Here is an 18,442-nt window from a genome sequence, read left to right as displayed (position 1 = left end):
AAAACGAATTCGAAAGTTTACTACGGGTATTGTGTATATCATCTGTTGTGAATGGCATACAAGTCAAAACATCAAAGTTACTCGGTATTGTGTGATCCATCTGTTGTGAATGGCATGCAAGCAAAAACATGAAATTGCTCGGTATGTGTAGATCCATCTGTTGTGAATGGCATACAAGCAAAAACATGAAATTACTCGGTATGTGTAGATCCATCTGTTGTGAATGGCATACAATCAAAAACATGAAATTACTCGGTATGTGTGGATCCATCTGTTGTGAATGGTAAATATTTTACTTTAACTTTAGAGAAGTTTGTTTCTTTATGTTGCTTTTGGACAAATATTGTTTAATCAATTAGGAATGATTTAAGATTTGTCAAGAAATTATTTTTCCTTTAAAGTGCATAAATTTTATAGCTCCAGTGCTGGTTAAATATAGATCGGTCAGTGGGCAGTGACCACTAGGGATAATGATGGGATTTTCCTCTTTCATTACATGGGGTATACATACAGTTTATTTGCTTCTAATCATTACAGGTCTATTTAAGACAAACAAGAAACACTATTTATATTCATAACTGGTAAAACGTTAATTATACAATTGCATTATGTACTTTCAATCTATATATTGTCACTACCAAAAATAAACACTTTCATACACCTCTCTCTAAAGGTTAAGTAGGAAGTTAAGTTTTGGTAGCTTATTTCTTCAATCATTTATGTTTCCGAAATTTTATTTGCGTGAACTTCATCTTTTACAAAATTTAACAAACTGCTAAAAAACACATTTTATAAAACAACAAATATTTTTTACACAATTCTAAAAATGAGATTGTTCCCAGTCCTCAAAATTACAATAAGATACAAATATTTTAATGTACAGAGTAAAATAACCCAATGAGATTGTTCCCAGTCCTCAAAATTACAATAAGATACAAATATCTTACTGTACAGAGTAAAATAACCCAATGAGACTCCAATCAGTCTCATACACTCATGTCTCGACGTATTTTACTGCGTCATCCACAGGAATGTCATGTTTTCCAAGAATAACACTTATTTATACCATTACAAATTCGCCAATTTACATATTAAAGAAGTTCATGCCAAATGCTGACAACATTTCCCTAAAGTCCTTCATCCTTATTAAATACGTTAAATTTACTTTTTTGTATTTAATTATCTCAATAGATTCATGTATATTCATACTAATAAAATTTTCAGGTTGTGCTAAAATAACAGTTTTTCCCATTGAATTAAGTGTTCAGTTTCATTAATATGTTCTGCTATTGATGAAATAGTAATATTATTATTTTTAACATTTCTTTTGTGTTCATTCAGTCTGAATTTTAAATTTCTTCTACTTTGTCTCGTATAATTTTTTTACATTCACTTAATATTTTATATATATCAAATTTTTTCATTAAATCAATTTTATCTTTAGCTATATTAAAATTTTCGCTGACTTTGTTTATCAGTTTATATATTGGAAAAATATTTATTTGTTTTTACATTTTTTTATTATTTGACAAGATAAACCAGGTATAAATGATAGTACTAAGCATTTTTTTACTTTTTTCAGCAAATGGTTTTAGCTTAATATTTTTATCCCTGTTTTTAGTTTTTGACAGGTCTGTCAACAATATCAGTATTAAAACCTCTTTCTACTGCTATGTACTTAATTAATAATAACTCATTATTGATATCATCCTGTTTAGAACGTAATTTTAGTATCCTATCCACATAAGAGTAAAGAACAGTAGTGTTCTGAGATTTAATGTAACAAGATTTTTGATTGGCGGAATGATTATAGAGAAAGATTTTCGATAAATAGTAGTTTCCAATTTATCCATATTTTTACTCCAAAAAAGGTAAACAGCTATTTGTCTCAACTTAATAAGTAAATCTGATAGAATTGTCAATGATATTAAGGTAATTAGCTAAAAGAGACAATTCTTCTTTACCATGCCGCCATATCAAAAATGTGTCATCAACATACTTTAACTAAACTTCAGGTTTTTTATCTGCTTTTTGTAACGCTTCAGTTTCAAAGCTGTCCATAAATAGGTCACATAATAATGGACATAAAGGAAAACACACAGCTAAACCTTCGTTCTGTTTATAAACTTTGCTGTTAATTTGGAACATTTACCAGGTCAATCATATCCATTATTTCTAAGGCCGAATTATTATTTTCTTTCGATTTTTCTCAAGACATTTAATAGTTTGTTTCACAAGTACTTTGGTAAATATTGACACAGCATTAAAAGACACCAAAATATCTTTTTGATCTAAAATTATATGCTCAATTCATTCCACAAATTTAAACGAATTCTTAACTGAGTAGTTATTTTTTATCCCTTACAAATGATATTTTTTCGATATAAATGTTGCTACATTATAAGCTGAACTCTTAATATTAGATACAATAGGTCTAAAATTGTTCCCAGGAATATAGTCTAGGTAAATAAAGTTACTTGGAATTAAACTTCGCTTTTCATAAGTGTTAAAGTTGTGCAGTTAATTTTTTCTTTAACCATTGCATGAAGTTTATTTATAGGATTAACTTTTGTTTTTATAGGGACCTTTTTTCAACATTTCTTCAACTTTAGAATAGTAATCTTTATTATTAATACTTACATTCTATCCCCATTTATTAGCCTTACAAATAACCACATCTTTTTCCTTTAAACTCTTCGAAATTTCAAAATCCTTTTTGTTATTATTTATGGATTTAAAATTATTTAATAAAATACAACATTCACTTCTAACAATATGCGCTTTTTTGATATTTAATGTTTTCACGTTAGTTTCAATTTCAATTATAATGTCTTTTTTTAACTTTTTTGGACCACTTGAGAAATTTAAATCTCTGTTTGAAACATCTAGTTGTTTAATCATTTAGTATTAAATCAGATATATTTATGACTTTAGAGTTATTTAAACCATATTTTATACTTCTCAGGTAATGGATCAAATTGCCGTATAAATATAAAATCATATTTCGAGTTAGCTTTAAGTCATAACGTCTAATTGATATAATACTTGTATGACAACATATGTGAATAGATCCAAGAGCAACCCTGTCCAAAAATGATGGTTGACCTTTATATTCTTGAAGATTTGTATCTGTTGAGAAAAAAGGACAAATCTCAATAAAATTACGATAATAATAATTACAAAACAACTTAAAAGAAATGTTACAAAGTTAAAACTGAAGAAGAAAATTAAGTATATGTCATGCTAGTTGTCTGAATTTATAATCAGTACCTGTAGTCTATTTGTCTATTGAAAAATACGAAAAAACAAAACTGGATTTAAAAAAATATTGACCAGAAAGCTCTGTTTCATGTACCAATTTGTTTTGTTTTCATCATTTATTCATGTTTATTGCTTATCTGTACGTAGCTGCGAAAAGGACAAAAGCACTGATTAACAGTAGAAGTGTCTGCCCGGTATAAAAGCACTGATTAACAGTAGAAGTGTCTGCCCGGTATAAAAGCACTGATTAACAGTAGAAGTGTCTGTCCGGTATAAAAGCACTGATTAACAGTAGAAGTGTCTGTCCGGTATAAAATCAATTTGCACTCTTATCCTAGCGTATTTGCGTTCTTTTCATTTTTCACTTTGATTAATTTGATACACATCGAACAGCATTTGTATTGCTAGCGTTCTGATAATTCTTTGATACAGTTTCGGTAAGCTGTAACCCGGTAGCGAAACTCAAGTAGTGTAATGGATGGGACATTTTTAAATTTTTTGTGTCGCATTTTCCTAACCTTACAAGGAAGGGATAAGGCACCGTGTGTCATTGCTGTCAGGATATAATGCGTTTTTGTCGCGTGGTTTGCACATTTGAAAACAAACAGTGACATATGAATTTTTCAATAGTCTCTCCTACGTATACATAAACGACACATAACTCTCAACACCTTTTTGATGTGTTCTCTACCTCATCACAGCATGAGGTACCTTCCCTCTTGGAACCATGCCGCGGGAGAAGTTCGGCTATAGAACCAGCATGGTGAAGAGGAGTGGCTGGAAGTTATATCAGAAGCTGATCTACTAATAATGTTTGTCCTTTCTCTCTCCCCGGATCTCTGATTTTCAACCACGCATACTTACAGCTTCATAAAATTCTTTAAAATGAGGTTTCTCCTCTTAAACGACCATGTAAAAAGGGTCATTAAGTTTTAAACCCGTAGCTAGCTGTGACATGAGATATACTACACTTGAACGTAATTCTACCTGGTGCGTGGTTAGTTATACGAGAGAGAGACAGTTTCTAGATAAATTTTCAAAAGAATCACTGCCGTGTAGGTAGACACAAAGAAAGTACACTGTGCACGCCGCAGTTTTCTGATAAAATACCATGTACATAAAAACCCGGGTAACTCAACCTTACGTTCCATTAGTGCAGAAACCGTCTGTCTCATACTAATGTGTTTAAATACTGTCGTGAACCCGTTCAAGTACTTATCCTGAACTTTACTTTTTTTATAGGAACTCCTGTATACTATATTATTGATTTACAGTAAAATCTGTCATTCTTTATCTTTTAAACATTTGTAGTTAAAACTTCTCTCTCTGTCGCTTTATTTTACTATCAAATAAATCTTCAGAAACAACTTTCCAGTAATTTATTGATAAATGTTTATTTTAGTCTTTACCTCATGTTATATAAAAATGCTGGCTGTTTTCCAAATATGATTACCTAAAACATAACAATAATTTAAAAGTTGTGTCTGTAAAAAGTTTTTAGTTGGAAACTTCTGAAAATTTTAATAGTGTATTTCCAGCCTGAAAGTATTTCCAATCTTATACTACATATGGACTTAAACACCAAGGTTCAGGTATAATCATCCCTAAGTTAGAACTGTTGACCAGAAGGAGGGAGGGCAACTAATCAGTAGCGTTCTCCACTCCACACAGCTATTTTTAACCGAAAAATCTGATTCACAGTGGCAAATTAGTGGCTCGAACCTTGGACCCAACACTAACCACTTAAAATATTACGTGAATTTACTGTATATACACAACAGAAAGCTATTATCTGGTACATTACATAATGCATTCTAAGAAATAAAGATACATTTTGTCTCAGTCAACACTCAAGAAACGTCGGACGTGACCTAGTGGTTAGCACGCTTGAAATGAGATTTCGAATGTTCACGGCTCTCGATCCATTCCGTATGAACGCGCTCCACACTTAGGATTCGTCGGTACATTACAAGAGTGCCGGTTAAATCATACTATTCAAACAGACAAGAGTAACGCAATTCCCGGCTCTGAGTACTGTTGATTTCGCTCTAGTGTATCATTTCAAAATTAGGGACAGCTATGCCCAGATAGCCTTTATATAGCTCTGTTTGAAAATCTGAAACAAGCAAGCAACACTTAGAGAATCATGATGCTATACTGCATTAATTTCTTGGGAAAGCTCGAAAGTATGTTAGACTTTTCTGTGCCAACAGTAATTATATTTAAATATATGTTGAAAACGTTCCAGAAAATACAGTTTTGGGCAAAATGTTTTCATATTTTGTAAGAAATAAGATCATTATTATTAAGATGGAATACAAATAATATACTTAGTAACTGTCAAACTGAGAAGCGCATGTTATATTAAACATCTACATATGTAATTTGTAAAATGAGGCAGGTTCTATGGACGTCATGAACAGCAAACAATTTTGTCAGGCACCTGTAAAAAGACGTGTAATTCAGCATTTCACCTATCGCAACAAAACCTTGCTAAAACACATATAATGACAAAATATAACATCGAATTATATTATTATAAATATTGTCCGTAACCTTATATCAGTTCATATTAAACATTCAGTACTTGGGTGATTCTCCTCGTACTATAATAACCTTCGCAGAGCAATGTGGCATGCTGTCGATGAGGCTATTGATGTAATTCACCGTGATTTCATCCCAACTTGTCATTAGAAGGTGCTAAAACTCCGCTACAGTAGCTGGGCTAGGGTCATGGTTAGCAATTTTCTGGCTCAGTTCTGCCTAACAGTTCTCAATGAAATTACAGTCTGGAAACCTTGCTGGTCATGATAATCTTGTAACATCCTTCTAGTAGAGATAATCCTATACAATACGTGTACTGTGGGCAGTGGCATTGTCATCCTGGAACACAAAGTTATTGCCAAACCTTGCCCTAGCATATGGCAGAAATATCGATTCCATGTGATGCCTGTAGGAAGCGCTATTGTCGTATCACTGCAGGATATAAAGAACAGTTTTTCCATCATGATGAATGGCTGCCCAAACATGTACTGCATCACCTCCTGTGTGTTCCTTGTGGGAAAGACAGTCTTCTCTCATCTGTTCTCCAGGTTAACGATGAGCATTAATCCTACCATCAGCTTTAACAATTCGGAAACAGGACTTATCTGAAAAGATGACATGTTGCTAGTGTCCTAACTGTAAGTTAGCACGTTGTCTAGCCTAACTAACACGGTGATGGTGGTCAAATCTGATTAATATCCTATCGTAAGGTGTTGCAAGACTTCTTACGACATTGACGTGTTAACCTGATCAAAACATGGGCATCTCGGGTAGTAGGTTTTCGGCGTCTACCAGTATACTTTTATGGAACAACGTTTCATGTTGTTCAATGACATTTCATGACTCAGAATACAGTACACTGGGGAACCCTACTGTTCTGACAATGTCCGTTTGCTGCATACCATTTCTGGACAGTTGAAGAATTTGACGCCCTATAACCTCTGGCACGTGACGAGGCATGACTCTACACCAAGTACAGAAAAACTGTGTGAACAAAGCGCTGATCTGTTTTGAAAAAGATTATACCAAAAGCACATTTTTTTATACAAAACATGTGTGTATGTGTGTTTTCAGGAACATATACTCAAAACAACTTATACACACCAGAATAACAACTCGTACAAGTTTGTCCGATCGTACGCTACCTTCTCTGTTACCACTCTGGTATTTACTCGATAATTACTTCATGCATGTAAACAATAACATCAACATAGAACGGTATGCAAACAATTTGGCCAATACTATATTGAAATATATAGCTAAAAACATTTGAAAATACTAGAATTATTGTGTTGAAAGCACCTGAAAATGTGTTTAAATAAACAGAATACGTTAGAAATTAGCAAAAGGCACCTTATATAAAAAGTTGTAAACATTATTTAAACATCAACTAAGTAATTACAATGAAAAAAACTCAAACGTTTCTACTTTACAAAAAAATTGTTATACGGATTTGTCGTTAACAGAGTTATGTAATGTTAACGGAAATATTGCAGACATTATATACGAGTATATATACTAGCTAATGTGCCCACGCCTCACGCGACATATACTTTGTTAACTTCACGGAAATGACGGGACGACGCGAGCATTCGGCATACGGGAAGTCAGGGAAGGGACCTGTGATACGCTCAGAATTAACACCCCTTTCGTTTTGCATTGGCTTTACATGAACAAAATTGAAATATTTGCCAAACTCGAACTGCTTTTTGTATTAGTTACCTATTTCGACATGATATTTTTTAGTTCACCTGAGTTCTTGTACTAACTTTCATCAAAGCTGATTCAGCCAGCTTCTTACAGCAACTTGTGATATCAAGAATCCATGCAGTGAGAAGTACGTGCGGACAACTCTGCTTCATATCGTATATATATATATATATATACATTTAAATCAAGTGTGCTTTGTCCGGTTGTTTTAACGAAATTGGCTGCTTCTTTTTATAAAACATTCACAGTGGAAGTGCGGAATATGTTCAGTGGCATCACGTCACAAACTTTGGATTATCAATCCGCAGTCGAATACGTTAACCAGTTGGCCACTCCCGACTGACAGCTGGAAACAAAGTACATGTAATGCATGTTTCTACTTGAATTTATAGTTATTATTCATCTTAATTAATACACGATTCTTAGAAGATCCATTGGCAAATAATTAAATTTCTTAATCGTTAGAAAATAAATGATTAATGAAGATATAAAAGAATAAAATTGAGTTGGACTTCTTTAGCTATAAGCAATTGTGAAAAGATCACCCTATGACATATTAATCTTTATTTCATCCATGTTCTAAAAATAATCACTCCCTAAGTTTGAACTTGTAACTTTATATAAGTTAGAAATCCAAAATCTGGGATTGATTTGCCCACTGTATACTTCTCTAAGTCTACTATTCTGAATACCTTTCAGAAGAAGCAGTATTTCTTAATTTGCTTGCCACTTTTTTGGAAGTGATTGATGTAGCTATTGCCAAACGATTACCATTGTCATGACTAGTATATTCTTGGTAACTTACAGTTTGTTTTTGTTTTGATATATGAATACATCCGCAGTACGTTGCAAAAAATGAAATTATATTGGAGTTGTTCAAGTGTTGTGGTTAACCTTACGTCACACTTTTGTAACTAACGATATTAGACCTTCAAAATAACCGACGTCCGACTTCACTTACAATTCTCAATGGAAAAAAAGGGAAAGGGAAGGGCAAGCTTGTTCCACTTCAATCACCTCACATATGCATGTGTGTTTGTGTTTATCATTTCCTTTTCAATTTACGTTTCGCAATTTTCCCTAAACGTTTTTCTTTTTTCGGTCAGCTCCTTCTGTTTCTTGAAATAATTTCTCTTCTTTCCAAAACTGGGTCTTTTCTGGTCCATGGGAAAGTGATTCTTCGAACCTATGCACCATTAAATGGCACGTGGCACAAGGCCAAAACACACCACCGACAACTATATCCGCTGGACAAGAAGGAAATTCCTTTACGTTACAGATAAAAGCGGAATACTATGTATGAAAAGATAAAGTAATCGTTTGTGAACACAATAGGCTTTTCTACGGAGTTTATAAAGTAAATCACTTAGTAATTAATACCATTTTCATTTAGTGCCTGGGGCCGGCAAATAAAAGGAAATATGACTTAACACACACACACATATATATGTAAATTATTGAAATTAATCTGTAACCGGCCTTATGTGCAATTCGAAGAGACTCTAAAGAGGCCTTCAGAACTTTTGTTTATGTTGCTAAAACTGAACTTGTACTGATAATGATATAATCAAACATATAAAAGTATATATTCATAACCTAACACTAGGAGGCGATTCGCGAATAAATGTTCTTTTTATTTATTGGATAGTGCTTTATTTTGTTTGCTGGAATGATATTAGGATGTTAAACTGATCAGAAGAATGGGCCCCAGATGGAACAGCGCTAAGCTTAAGGACTTACAACGCTAAAATTCGGGGTTCGATTTCCCACGGTGGACACAGCAGATAGCCAAACGTGACTTTTGTCTAAAAACGAAGAACGAATTTAGTGTTTTCAGTGAAAATCATTACTTTTCTACTAACTTAAAATTTATTCATAGATGTGTTTATTTGCTTGTTACTTCGTAGAACTAAATTAATATCGTATGAAAGTCCTTTTATGCGCGACATATGTCTTCAAACATTTTATTGTAGTAACAGATTAAAAACTCTGAATTTTACTCATACCTATATAAGCGCTGTCTTAATTTTAAACCGATATATTAGAAGGAAGGCAGGTAGTCAATAGCAAGTTTCGCCAACTCTTGTTTTACCAAAGAGTGAGATTTGAACCGTCATTCTTATAGCGCACCCACAACCCAAAACTGCGAAGCGCGTTTCTTGCGGCAGTGGGTCGCGAGCCATGTATCCTTGAATTCAAAGTCCCGCCGCGCTAACCAACAGGCCACGCCTTGCCCAAACTCCTTAGAAACTGTATAAAAAACGATGTATGAAATCTTAGATTTTTTTTTTCAACTTGCAGTCTGTTTTTCATTTTCTTGTACGAATTCTCTATTTCGTTTCAATTAATCTTCATAAGAATAAAGATGCAGATATCTGTGGATTACAAAATTCGCAATGTAACGCAATTTCAAGAAACACGCTTCATATAATTGCTATATATATGTTGTTGCATCACGAAATACGTGATTTTGAAAATGTAAATGCCAGGAAAAGATAAAAGCTTGGAATGAGCTATGTGATATCCCCCGTCCCCCGTACACTACACGGAACCTGCTCCTAAACTATTATTTATAAGTGTTTTGATAAAATATTAGCATCTCAAACTTTTTAAATTGTACTTTTCTGTTTGGTTTTGAGCGCTTAGAATTGCTTATGTACATTACATGTAATATAAAATTTTAGAACATGTCATTGTCGTCATCGTCACACAATTTTCCTGTTTGTTTATTTACCCAAAGTAGAAAATTTCAGCTTGAAAATTAACATGCATACGTTGTTTCTAGCGTTTTTATTGTTGGTTGCGGGAGTATCACAGAATATTGTAAAATGTATTAGGTCAAAAGGTGGCGCTTTTGAGTCTCACCTATCATTACGTTTCTCAACCAGCCTTATGGATACTATATGTTGAATACAGGGTTCCAGTATTCGAAAAAAAAAAGAGAAATAAAAAGATAATGGTTTATGATTTAGCTGAAACACTAAATATCAACTTTGTGGTTGAAACTCTTTGAACCCTAAAAAGAAGAAAAAGTGGGGCATGTCGAAGGATGGAATATCAGGACGGACGATGATAATAATGGTGGTAAAGTTAAATTTGCTTGTGGAATAACGAAAAAAGCTAGAAGGTTTATGATAAACAGGATCGTGACTGTACAGCACTTAGGCAATTTAGTTAAAACCAGATTCTATGCCACTCCATCAAAACCTCCCAAAGGGCAGCCTTTTCCTGCTGTAGTATTTAAAGGAAACAAGTAGTTCTCGTTAGAAACATCGAAAAATGTGGAAAACCAGAGCCAATACGGACATCATATTCATCTGCTTTTCTTACTTTAAATTCAATAACCAAGCTTCAGATAATGTTACCTTACTCTCCTATTTCGGAAACAAGTTAACATGACATTCTCTTCTTTTAACTTTCTTATTCTAGCAGACAACCTAGGTATTTCTTCCCCTTTTATCCAGATCTTTTATCTTCAGATAATGTTACTTTACTCTCCTATTTCGGAAACAAGTTAACATGACATTCTCTTCTTTTAACTTTCTTATTCTAGCAGACAACCTAGGTATTTCTTCCCCTTTTATCCAGAACCCTAGATTCATCTGATACTTACGTTATTCATATTCTCTCTACTTTTTATCCATAAACCCAGCCTGACGAGATCTCCTTACTTCCAATCCAGGAACCAAACTTGACATGATATTTTCTGATCCCAAAATTTCTCATCCAGGAGCTTATTGTCCCAATTTCCTCTCCATGAACGAAGCTTGGCGAGTTCTTATTTACTTCCTATGTAGTAATCAATTTTGATTATACTCATTTTTTCCTTATTCCTCTCCACGAGTCCAACTCATAGAAACATTTTCTGTTAAACTATAAGTTATTCATATCGAATTAAGATTACTGGCAAGGTGTTACCTTAGATGTTTCTGAACTCCATATATGTAACATGTTTCAAGTGAGTTTGAAAGCAATGTGTTTGTTTGTAGTTAAGCACAAAGCTGTACAATGGGCTATCTGTGCTCTGAACACCACGAGAATCAAAACCCGCAGACATACCGCTTTACCACTGTGCTATCAGAAATTATTTCTTTGAAACTGGGTAAGCCTGTGATACCTGGCTGGTACGGAGAAAGTAAACATAATATTTAATTATGTATATAGATAGTTGTTTTTTGTCAAAGGGTTTTGTTTGGACTATCTGTGCTCTGACTGCCGCATATATTGGAATCCGATTTTAAGCATTAGAAGCCCTCAGATTTTTCGCTGAGGGGTAAGAGTGGGGAGCCTGTCAAAGAGACCTTCAAATCAGTCTTGCTTTTTCTCTACATGAATTTGCTAAATGTAAGGATTTATAGACTTTGAAGGTTTAGCAAGGAAATTTAAAAACATAAAATTAAAGTAATAAGGACATTTAAAAAAATATCTAATCCAAAGTAACATGATTATACATATTTTGTGTGTCTTCCCTGTTTCCCAAACTTTCGACAATTCTTGGATCGCAGAAAAAGAGAAACAAGAGTAAAAACAAGAGTTAGGAAATTAGCGATCAAATGATCATTATTCATTAATTTCCTCTGATTAACTTTTCCAGCAAGGCTAAGGATTGTGTTTCGAAGTTGTTGTACACGTAGTTTTATGAAGTAGTATCTACTTTTGAGTAGAATTATATGCTATTGCTGCTTTTTATTTGAGGATCTTATTTTATTTTTAAGAAATCTATTCGCGTGTATCTTAAACGTAGTAAATTTAAAAAAATATTTTGATTAAAAAAATTTTTATTTCAATATTTTTTAACTTTCTTTTGTTTTCAGGTATTTTGATGTCATTAGCAGTATTAATATAAGCTGAAGGAGCTTTAGCTTAAAACAGAGATTTGTTTGAAGAAAGCAATGGCAAAAGTCCAAGTAACTGCAGGTTACCACTACCAACAACAAAACACAAAAAATACTGTAAACGCATACACAAAAGCAATAAAGAACGAGAGGTGGACCGTTTTACTTGATGCACATTTTTTTTATATATATAAATTTTCTTGTCCTTGATGTTTAAGTCTGAATCTGTAAGTGTTTGGGCTTCTTCCAGTCACATTATATTCTAGCGTTTCTGTTTCTGTAAAAAACGTGTCAAAGTGAAAGAAACAAATGTAATGCACGTGCGACATAAAAAATGTTTTTGGCCACAACATTTATTTCTCTTAAGTTTAGACTATCCAAAAATGATTAAATAGTATCTTGCTAGATGAGACATATTAAATATATGAGACATTTGTCGTGTGTGCACTTTTTCAACAACTTAGTAAAACTATTTGTATATACACTTTCACTCTATGTCAGTTTGTTCTTATGTGTTACGTGGTAACGGATAACTTTAGACATTCTGTAACTACTGGAAATATTTTTGTTTTGTTTATAACTCGTAACCTACTATGAACGCAACATTTTTGTGCAGTTAAATATTTTTCTAATAAGTACAAGCAACCTTGTGAAAAAATTGAACATGTTTAGCTGGCTACATTGGATTTGCTTGACCATGTCAAAGTTAGTTTTAACATTGTGGTTTCAAGTATTCGCTTAAGGCTCATTACAAAATAATGGTTATGTAAATAAATGTAAAGAAAGAACATGTTGATGACAACGAATTTTTAAGTGCAACACAAAAATTATATATTGTAAAAAAATATCCTCTTTTTGTATTAGGGCTTGTAACGCTAAGATGCAAGGCTCGATCCCAACGAAAAAAGTAAAACAGATACCTCATTGTTTGGGTTTGCAAAATAAAACTTATTAATCTTTGTCTTTTTTATTCGTAAAAATCAATCTCAGTATATTTCAGTACAATCAGGTAAACATTCTCAATTGACTGTAAACCGACATAAATCATGTTAAACAGTTCTGTGAGCGACTTAAACTTCTAGTTATTTTTCTGTTCATATGTTTTTAAAATATTTTTATATCGACTTCTAAGTAGCTTCATAATAAAATACAGCGTCTTATATATTTTATTACAGTCTTTCTTCGGGCGAACCTACAACAATCTTTCGACCCTAGGAGAGTGTAAAAACAATGGTCAGTGCGTCATCAACAAGAAAAATCGGACTTCTTGCAAGAGTTGCCGTCTGAAGAAGTGCATATTGGTTGGCATGTCAAAAAGCGGTACGTTTTCTCACGATTTTCAGTCATCATCTTAATCGAATAGAATAAGAAAACAGAGAGACAATATAAGCGCCTCCACATGATGTAGTATAGTCACGTTATTGTTTAGAGGTCAGTAGAAAGGTTAATTAAGTTAAAAATGTTGGAAGGGAGATTGTAATCACTAGAATATGGTATATATCTGCATAAAGCTCCAACAATGTGACCCACTTTCAACTACGGTTTCCGAGTATGAGAATTGTACTAAATGCCAAACATCTCAAAGTTTACCCCGTTAGTAATAACGTTTATGATTCAGAAAATGTGACATGACATCACATGGTTTTAATGAATATAAAAAGGTCAAGTACTACAATTAAACTCTCTCGACTGGGTATATTAGATCGAAACTATATCTTTATGTTATCTGTTAGGATCAGTATTGGAGTAGTTTAGATGCCACATGACGTTTAAACTAGAATAAAGATATGCATAATGTTTATTGTGGAGTTTAAACTTATGGCTTTCAGAATATATAAGCCAAATAATCGATATTGGGTTAAGCTTTTAAAGGTTGACCATTGATATGAATAAGGACAACTAAAGCAATGTACTTGTTCCATATACTTCTTGAGCAAGCTTACAGTGATCGTACATTATAAACATTGGGAATTATTTTATAAAGTCTTATCCTACCTTATGTTTCAATAAGAGTAAATTTTAAACCTCTCACCAAGCCATTATCTCATACAAATTAATGACAATAGATAAAGCCTAATGCAAGTGCTAAAAACGAAAGAACAGAGCGAAAACGTTGAAAAACTTTTGAAATTGTTTTCCTCGCCTTACATTATGGTTTTGTTTTAAGGTTTAATAAACCGTAAATTCCCAAAATCAACCTTTATACAATTACATAATCCGGTAATCCGTTCTCCAAGGACTCCATTGTCTTTAAAATAAGGATATAATGCAACAAAATTTCGTTTAAAACTAAACATTTATTTAGCAAATAAGGCCACATTACCATAACGAATTTTACCTTTTTTGCAAAGTACAACCACCGAGTTCTTTTAACATAGTACGATAGTGAGACAGTGGAGGTATTATATATGAATTTCAATCCCACTGTTCGTTAGTAAAAGAGTAGCCCAAGATTAGCTGCTTTCCCTCTAGTCTTTCATTGCTAAATTAGGGACGGCTAGCGAGGATAGCCCTCCTGTAACAAACCGAATCAAACTAAAACTAGGTTCCAATAATACTGCGATACTGATTTAGTAATTGAAACTTGTGTTATGTGCACTCTTCATATTTGTATTGATTATGATCGTTGTCAAATTAATAGCAAAACATGAAACTTTTATGTTGGTGTTTTTAAAAAAACTTTTCACGGCATTGTTTTAAAATCATACTTACACAATCCTTGCTGCACAGGAAAAGCCGAAAACACTGTTTCCCAATAGGAATTTGATGTAGTGGGTGAAATTCTGCAAAAATACTTATATATATACGTGAACCGTATTTCCAAACGTATTAGGATAACACTTAGCCATCTAGTAATAGGCTTGTCTCTACTAAATATACATGCGACTCACATAGTGCACTGCTGTCTATAATTTCTGAAGGTCAGTAACTGCTATAGATAGCTGGTTGGAGCTCACAGATCTACGAAAAAAGGAAAGGTTTTGGATGCAGCATCACTGATATATGTGTCCATGATATTTTAGTCTACTCATATCCAATTTAGTTATGGTTATTGCTGTACTGAAGAAACGGAAGATCTATGGAAGTGTTAATATGGAAATATCGACCTGGCCGTCACTTTCAAACGCAACTGTACATCGGACATTAAATAAATTAGCCAGGACGTTAATAATACTGCTGTATATGAATTGTGTGTAGGTAACTCCATGCTGCTAAATTTCACAGACAGGCTTCATTCCATCACAACCAGTGTAAGAAATTGGATCTTATAGTGCCTTGAGCATCGAAACTGGAGTGAAAAGCCAAGTAAGACTATCAAGTGGGATGACTAATACAGCTACTCACTATTTACTTCAGATCTGTATTTGATTAAGCCTTCGACAAAACTCTGAATATTTTGTTCACTGATAATAATAACAAAAAAGAGCCATAAGTTATTTGCACATTGTGACATACTTGATATTGCTTTACTGTTTGCATTCGCGAAATTCGATGTATAAGGATTATATCTTTTTCAACATGAAAATACACCATTCCACATGAGATGCAGTATTCAACACTTGAAGCTGTTTTATGAAAGGTTTAAATTCGTCAGATTTCTGCTAGTGTTGGTCTCACTATAGAGTCCATTCTTTTTACAGTTAATGTCATAAATGGTTCTGCTCCTTATTATGGATTCCACCAGCGAAACACAATACCGAGGAACCTTAAGGTGTGTTGTCCCATTACCTTTGGCAGTGCACTCTATGCAAACGATTTAGTTTAAACAGACAAGTAAGCTAAAGTTGCCAGAATAAAAACGTCGAATTATATTTGTAAAGTTTTCAATTCTGAGGATTTTCAAGTAAAAAAGTTAATCCCGATCAAAAGAAAAAAACTCTATCTGAGTCAGATCTTGGACACTTGCTGAGGTGAGTTGAATTGAGGGGGTCCATGATTTGAAATAGACATATATGTATGAGTCAGATCTTTGACACTTGCTGAGGTGAGTTGAATTGAGGGGGTCCATGATTTGAAATAGACATATATGTATAAGTCTTTAAAGTATTAACAACACTAAAAGAAATACTACAAGGAAATTGGATAAATTTTCAATTTAATTTCGTTTATATATAAGTCAGCAATTTACTATCGCAACAGATTTATTACATGTTCTCTGAGTTCTCACTTTTTGTTATTTCTGGTTGATCAATTGGATTATATTTTTCTGCTGAGTTTATTTTTTTAATTAACATATAATTACCTTAAATGTACGAGAGTGTACATTTTGTATGTGTCTGTGTTATAATTTTATAACAACACCTGGCCTGTTCCAATTGCCTTAAACATTTGTAAAATTGTTTAGAAGTGTAATTAATAAGGTAGATTCTATATATTTACAGGATCCCGATATGGACGTCGCTCTAATTGGTTTAAAATTCACTGTTTGATCCAAGATCAAGCTGAAATGAACGGAAGGACTGTCGAACAAGTTGCCTTGACAAACGGACAATTCCATTATGAGAGCAAAAACTTAGTTTCAGCCATCAAATCACAGTACGGAGAAGACACTACATCACCCAACAGAATAGCACAATCTAGTGACATAACACGTGTACTAAAATCTCCAGTGCCTACCAACGTATACGATACCAAATTGTTACCCACCAACTTTACACATCTCGAAACATCAAACATTTCTCATGAACGCAAGGAAAACATTGGATACAATCGCCTTCCATTGTCCCCTGTTTCTCCCATGTTACCTCTTAATTCAAGCAAATTTTTATTTCAGCATGGCAACGAAGCTTTTATCCCCAAAGGTTACAGCAGAGCAACAAAACTTTATAAAATGGATGTCAATCATAACTACTCTTACCAGTTTCTTGCTATTAATAAGTATGATTCGTCACAAGAAGACACGCCAGTTGTCATGGACTACTTGGCAGACACACAAGAAACTCCCATCGATTTGTCTGTGAAGAAACCTCCACAACTACCGATGACAAATTACAATCTTTGTCTGATCAACAAACAAAGCAGTCGGCACCCAACAGAAACGTCATCAATTGCGAATATTTTAGAATCTCCTTTAGATCTTACGAGGAAAATGTGTTGATATCCATTCTTTGGTGACATATAATTGTACCTTCAATGTTGAAATCACTACCACCACGTGACGAATCCACATATTATTGGTTGTATAGTGCCCTCAATAACACTGAGACTTTGCAAAATCTATTGAACATGGGAATCATATATTAAACTGTTTTTGGATATATAGTACTACTTTATATGACATAAGTATTACCCATTATGGTATTTCGAGATCTACTTAATATTTTATGAGTTCTTAATGAATGTGACAGTCCATCATTACGGGTTAGACTGGAATTTGATAAAAAATGGCAATTATATTATTATAAATATACTTAATTTTTATTTTCATTGATTTCACGTGATAAGTCTGATGACTTAAAGGCCAGTGTTCATTTCATCAGTTATCAATCATTCATGACATGTTACGTTGTTACTAAATGTTTAGATAGACAATATCTTAGAAAAGAATAAACACCGAACAAGAAGTGTTGACATTTAATGTACAGCTTTACTTCCGAGTGCAAGAATGAAAAACATTATGAAATACTGATATCTCTAATGTTATTGGTCATTGTACTCCATAAATACTGATATCTCTAATGTTATTGGTCATTGTACTCCATAAATACTGATATCTCTAATGTTATTGGTCATTGTACTCCATGAATACTGATATCTCTAATGTTATTGGTCATTGTACTCCATGTTTTATAAGCGGCCAATACTATTATAATATTACACTTTCTTCTTTGTTTTTTTTTATATAGTTTCAAATCTTTCAGATCTTGTACTTCTTGTATTAATTAACATAATGATATCACCCGGTACTAAGGTCACCGTAAGAGGGGTGCCAGTTGTCATAAAGTAGTTGGTGGTACGCCCCAGCGACAAAAACACTCGTCGACGTATCTGTGACGAAATTACCATTTTCAGCAAACACTTTCTTGATACAAAGCCATGTAAAGAAACAGAAACAAGTTGGACCAAATTTAAATATAATTTATTCTGTTTGA

At 33.3% G+C, this 18,442-nt stretch overlaps 1 protein-coding gene across 1 annotated transcript in view; it reads left to right on the top strand.

Annotated features, from left to right (window-relative positions):
• LOC106458999 (nuclear receptor subfamily 1 group D member 2-like) overlaps nucleotides 1–18,016 on the top strand; it is a 52,179-nt gene extending 34,163 nt beyond the window's left edge. The window contains exons 3-4 of the mRNA XM_022385369.1: nucleotides 13,526–13,670; nucleotides 16,733–18,016. Of these exons, the coding sequence (XP_022241077.1) occupies nucleotides 13,526–13,670; nucleotides 16,733–17,448 (861 nt within the window). The 3' untranslated portion in view covers nucleotides 17,449–18,016. The remainder of the gene's footprint in view (nucleotides 1–13,525; nucleotides 13,671–16,732) is intronic.
• Nucleotides 18,017–18,442: the final 426 nt, after the last annotated feature.

This window comes from Limulus polyphemus, unplaced genomic scaffold (genome assembly GCF_000517525.1).
Source record: "Limulus polyphemus unplaced genomic scaffold, Limulus_polyphemus-2.1.2 Scaffold544, whole genome shotgun sequence".
NCBI classification, from domain to species: Eukaryota; Metazoa; Arthropoda; class Merostomata; order Xiphosura; family Limulidae; genus Limulus; species Limulus polyphemus.
The sequence above is the reverse complement of the archived record's forward strand: the minus strand, read 5'-3'. Positions and strand labels throughout refer to the sequence as shown.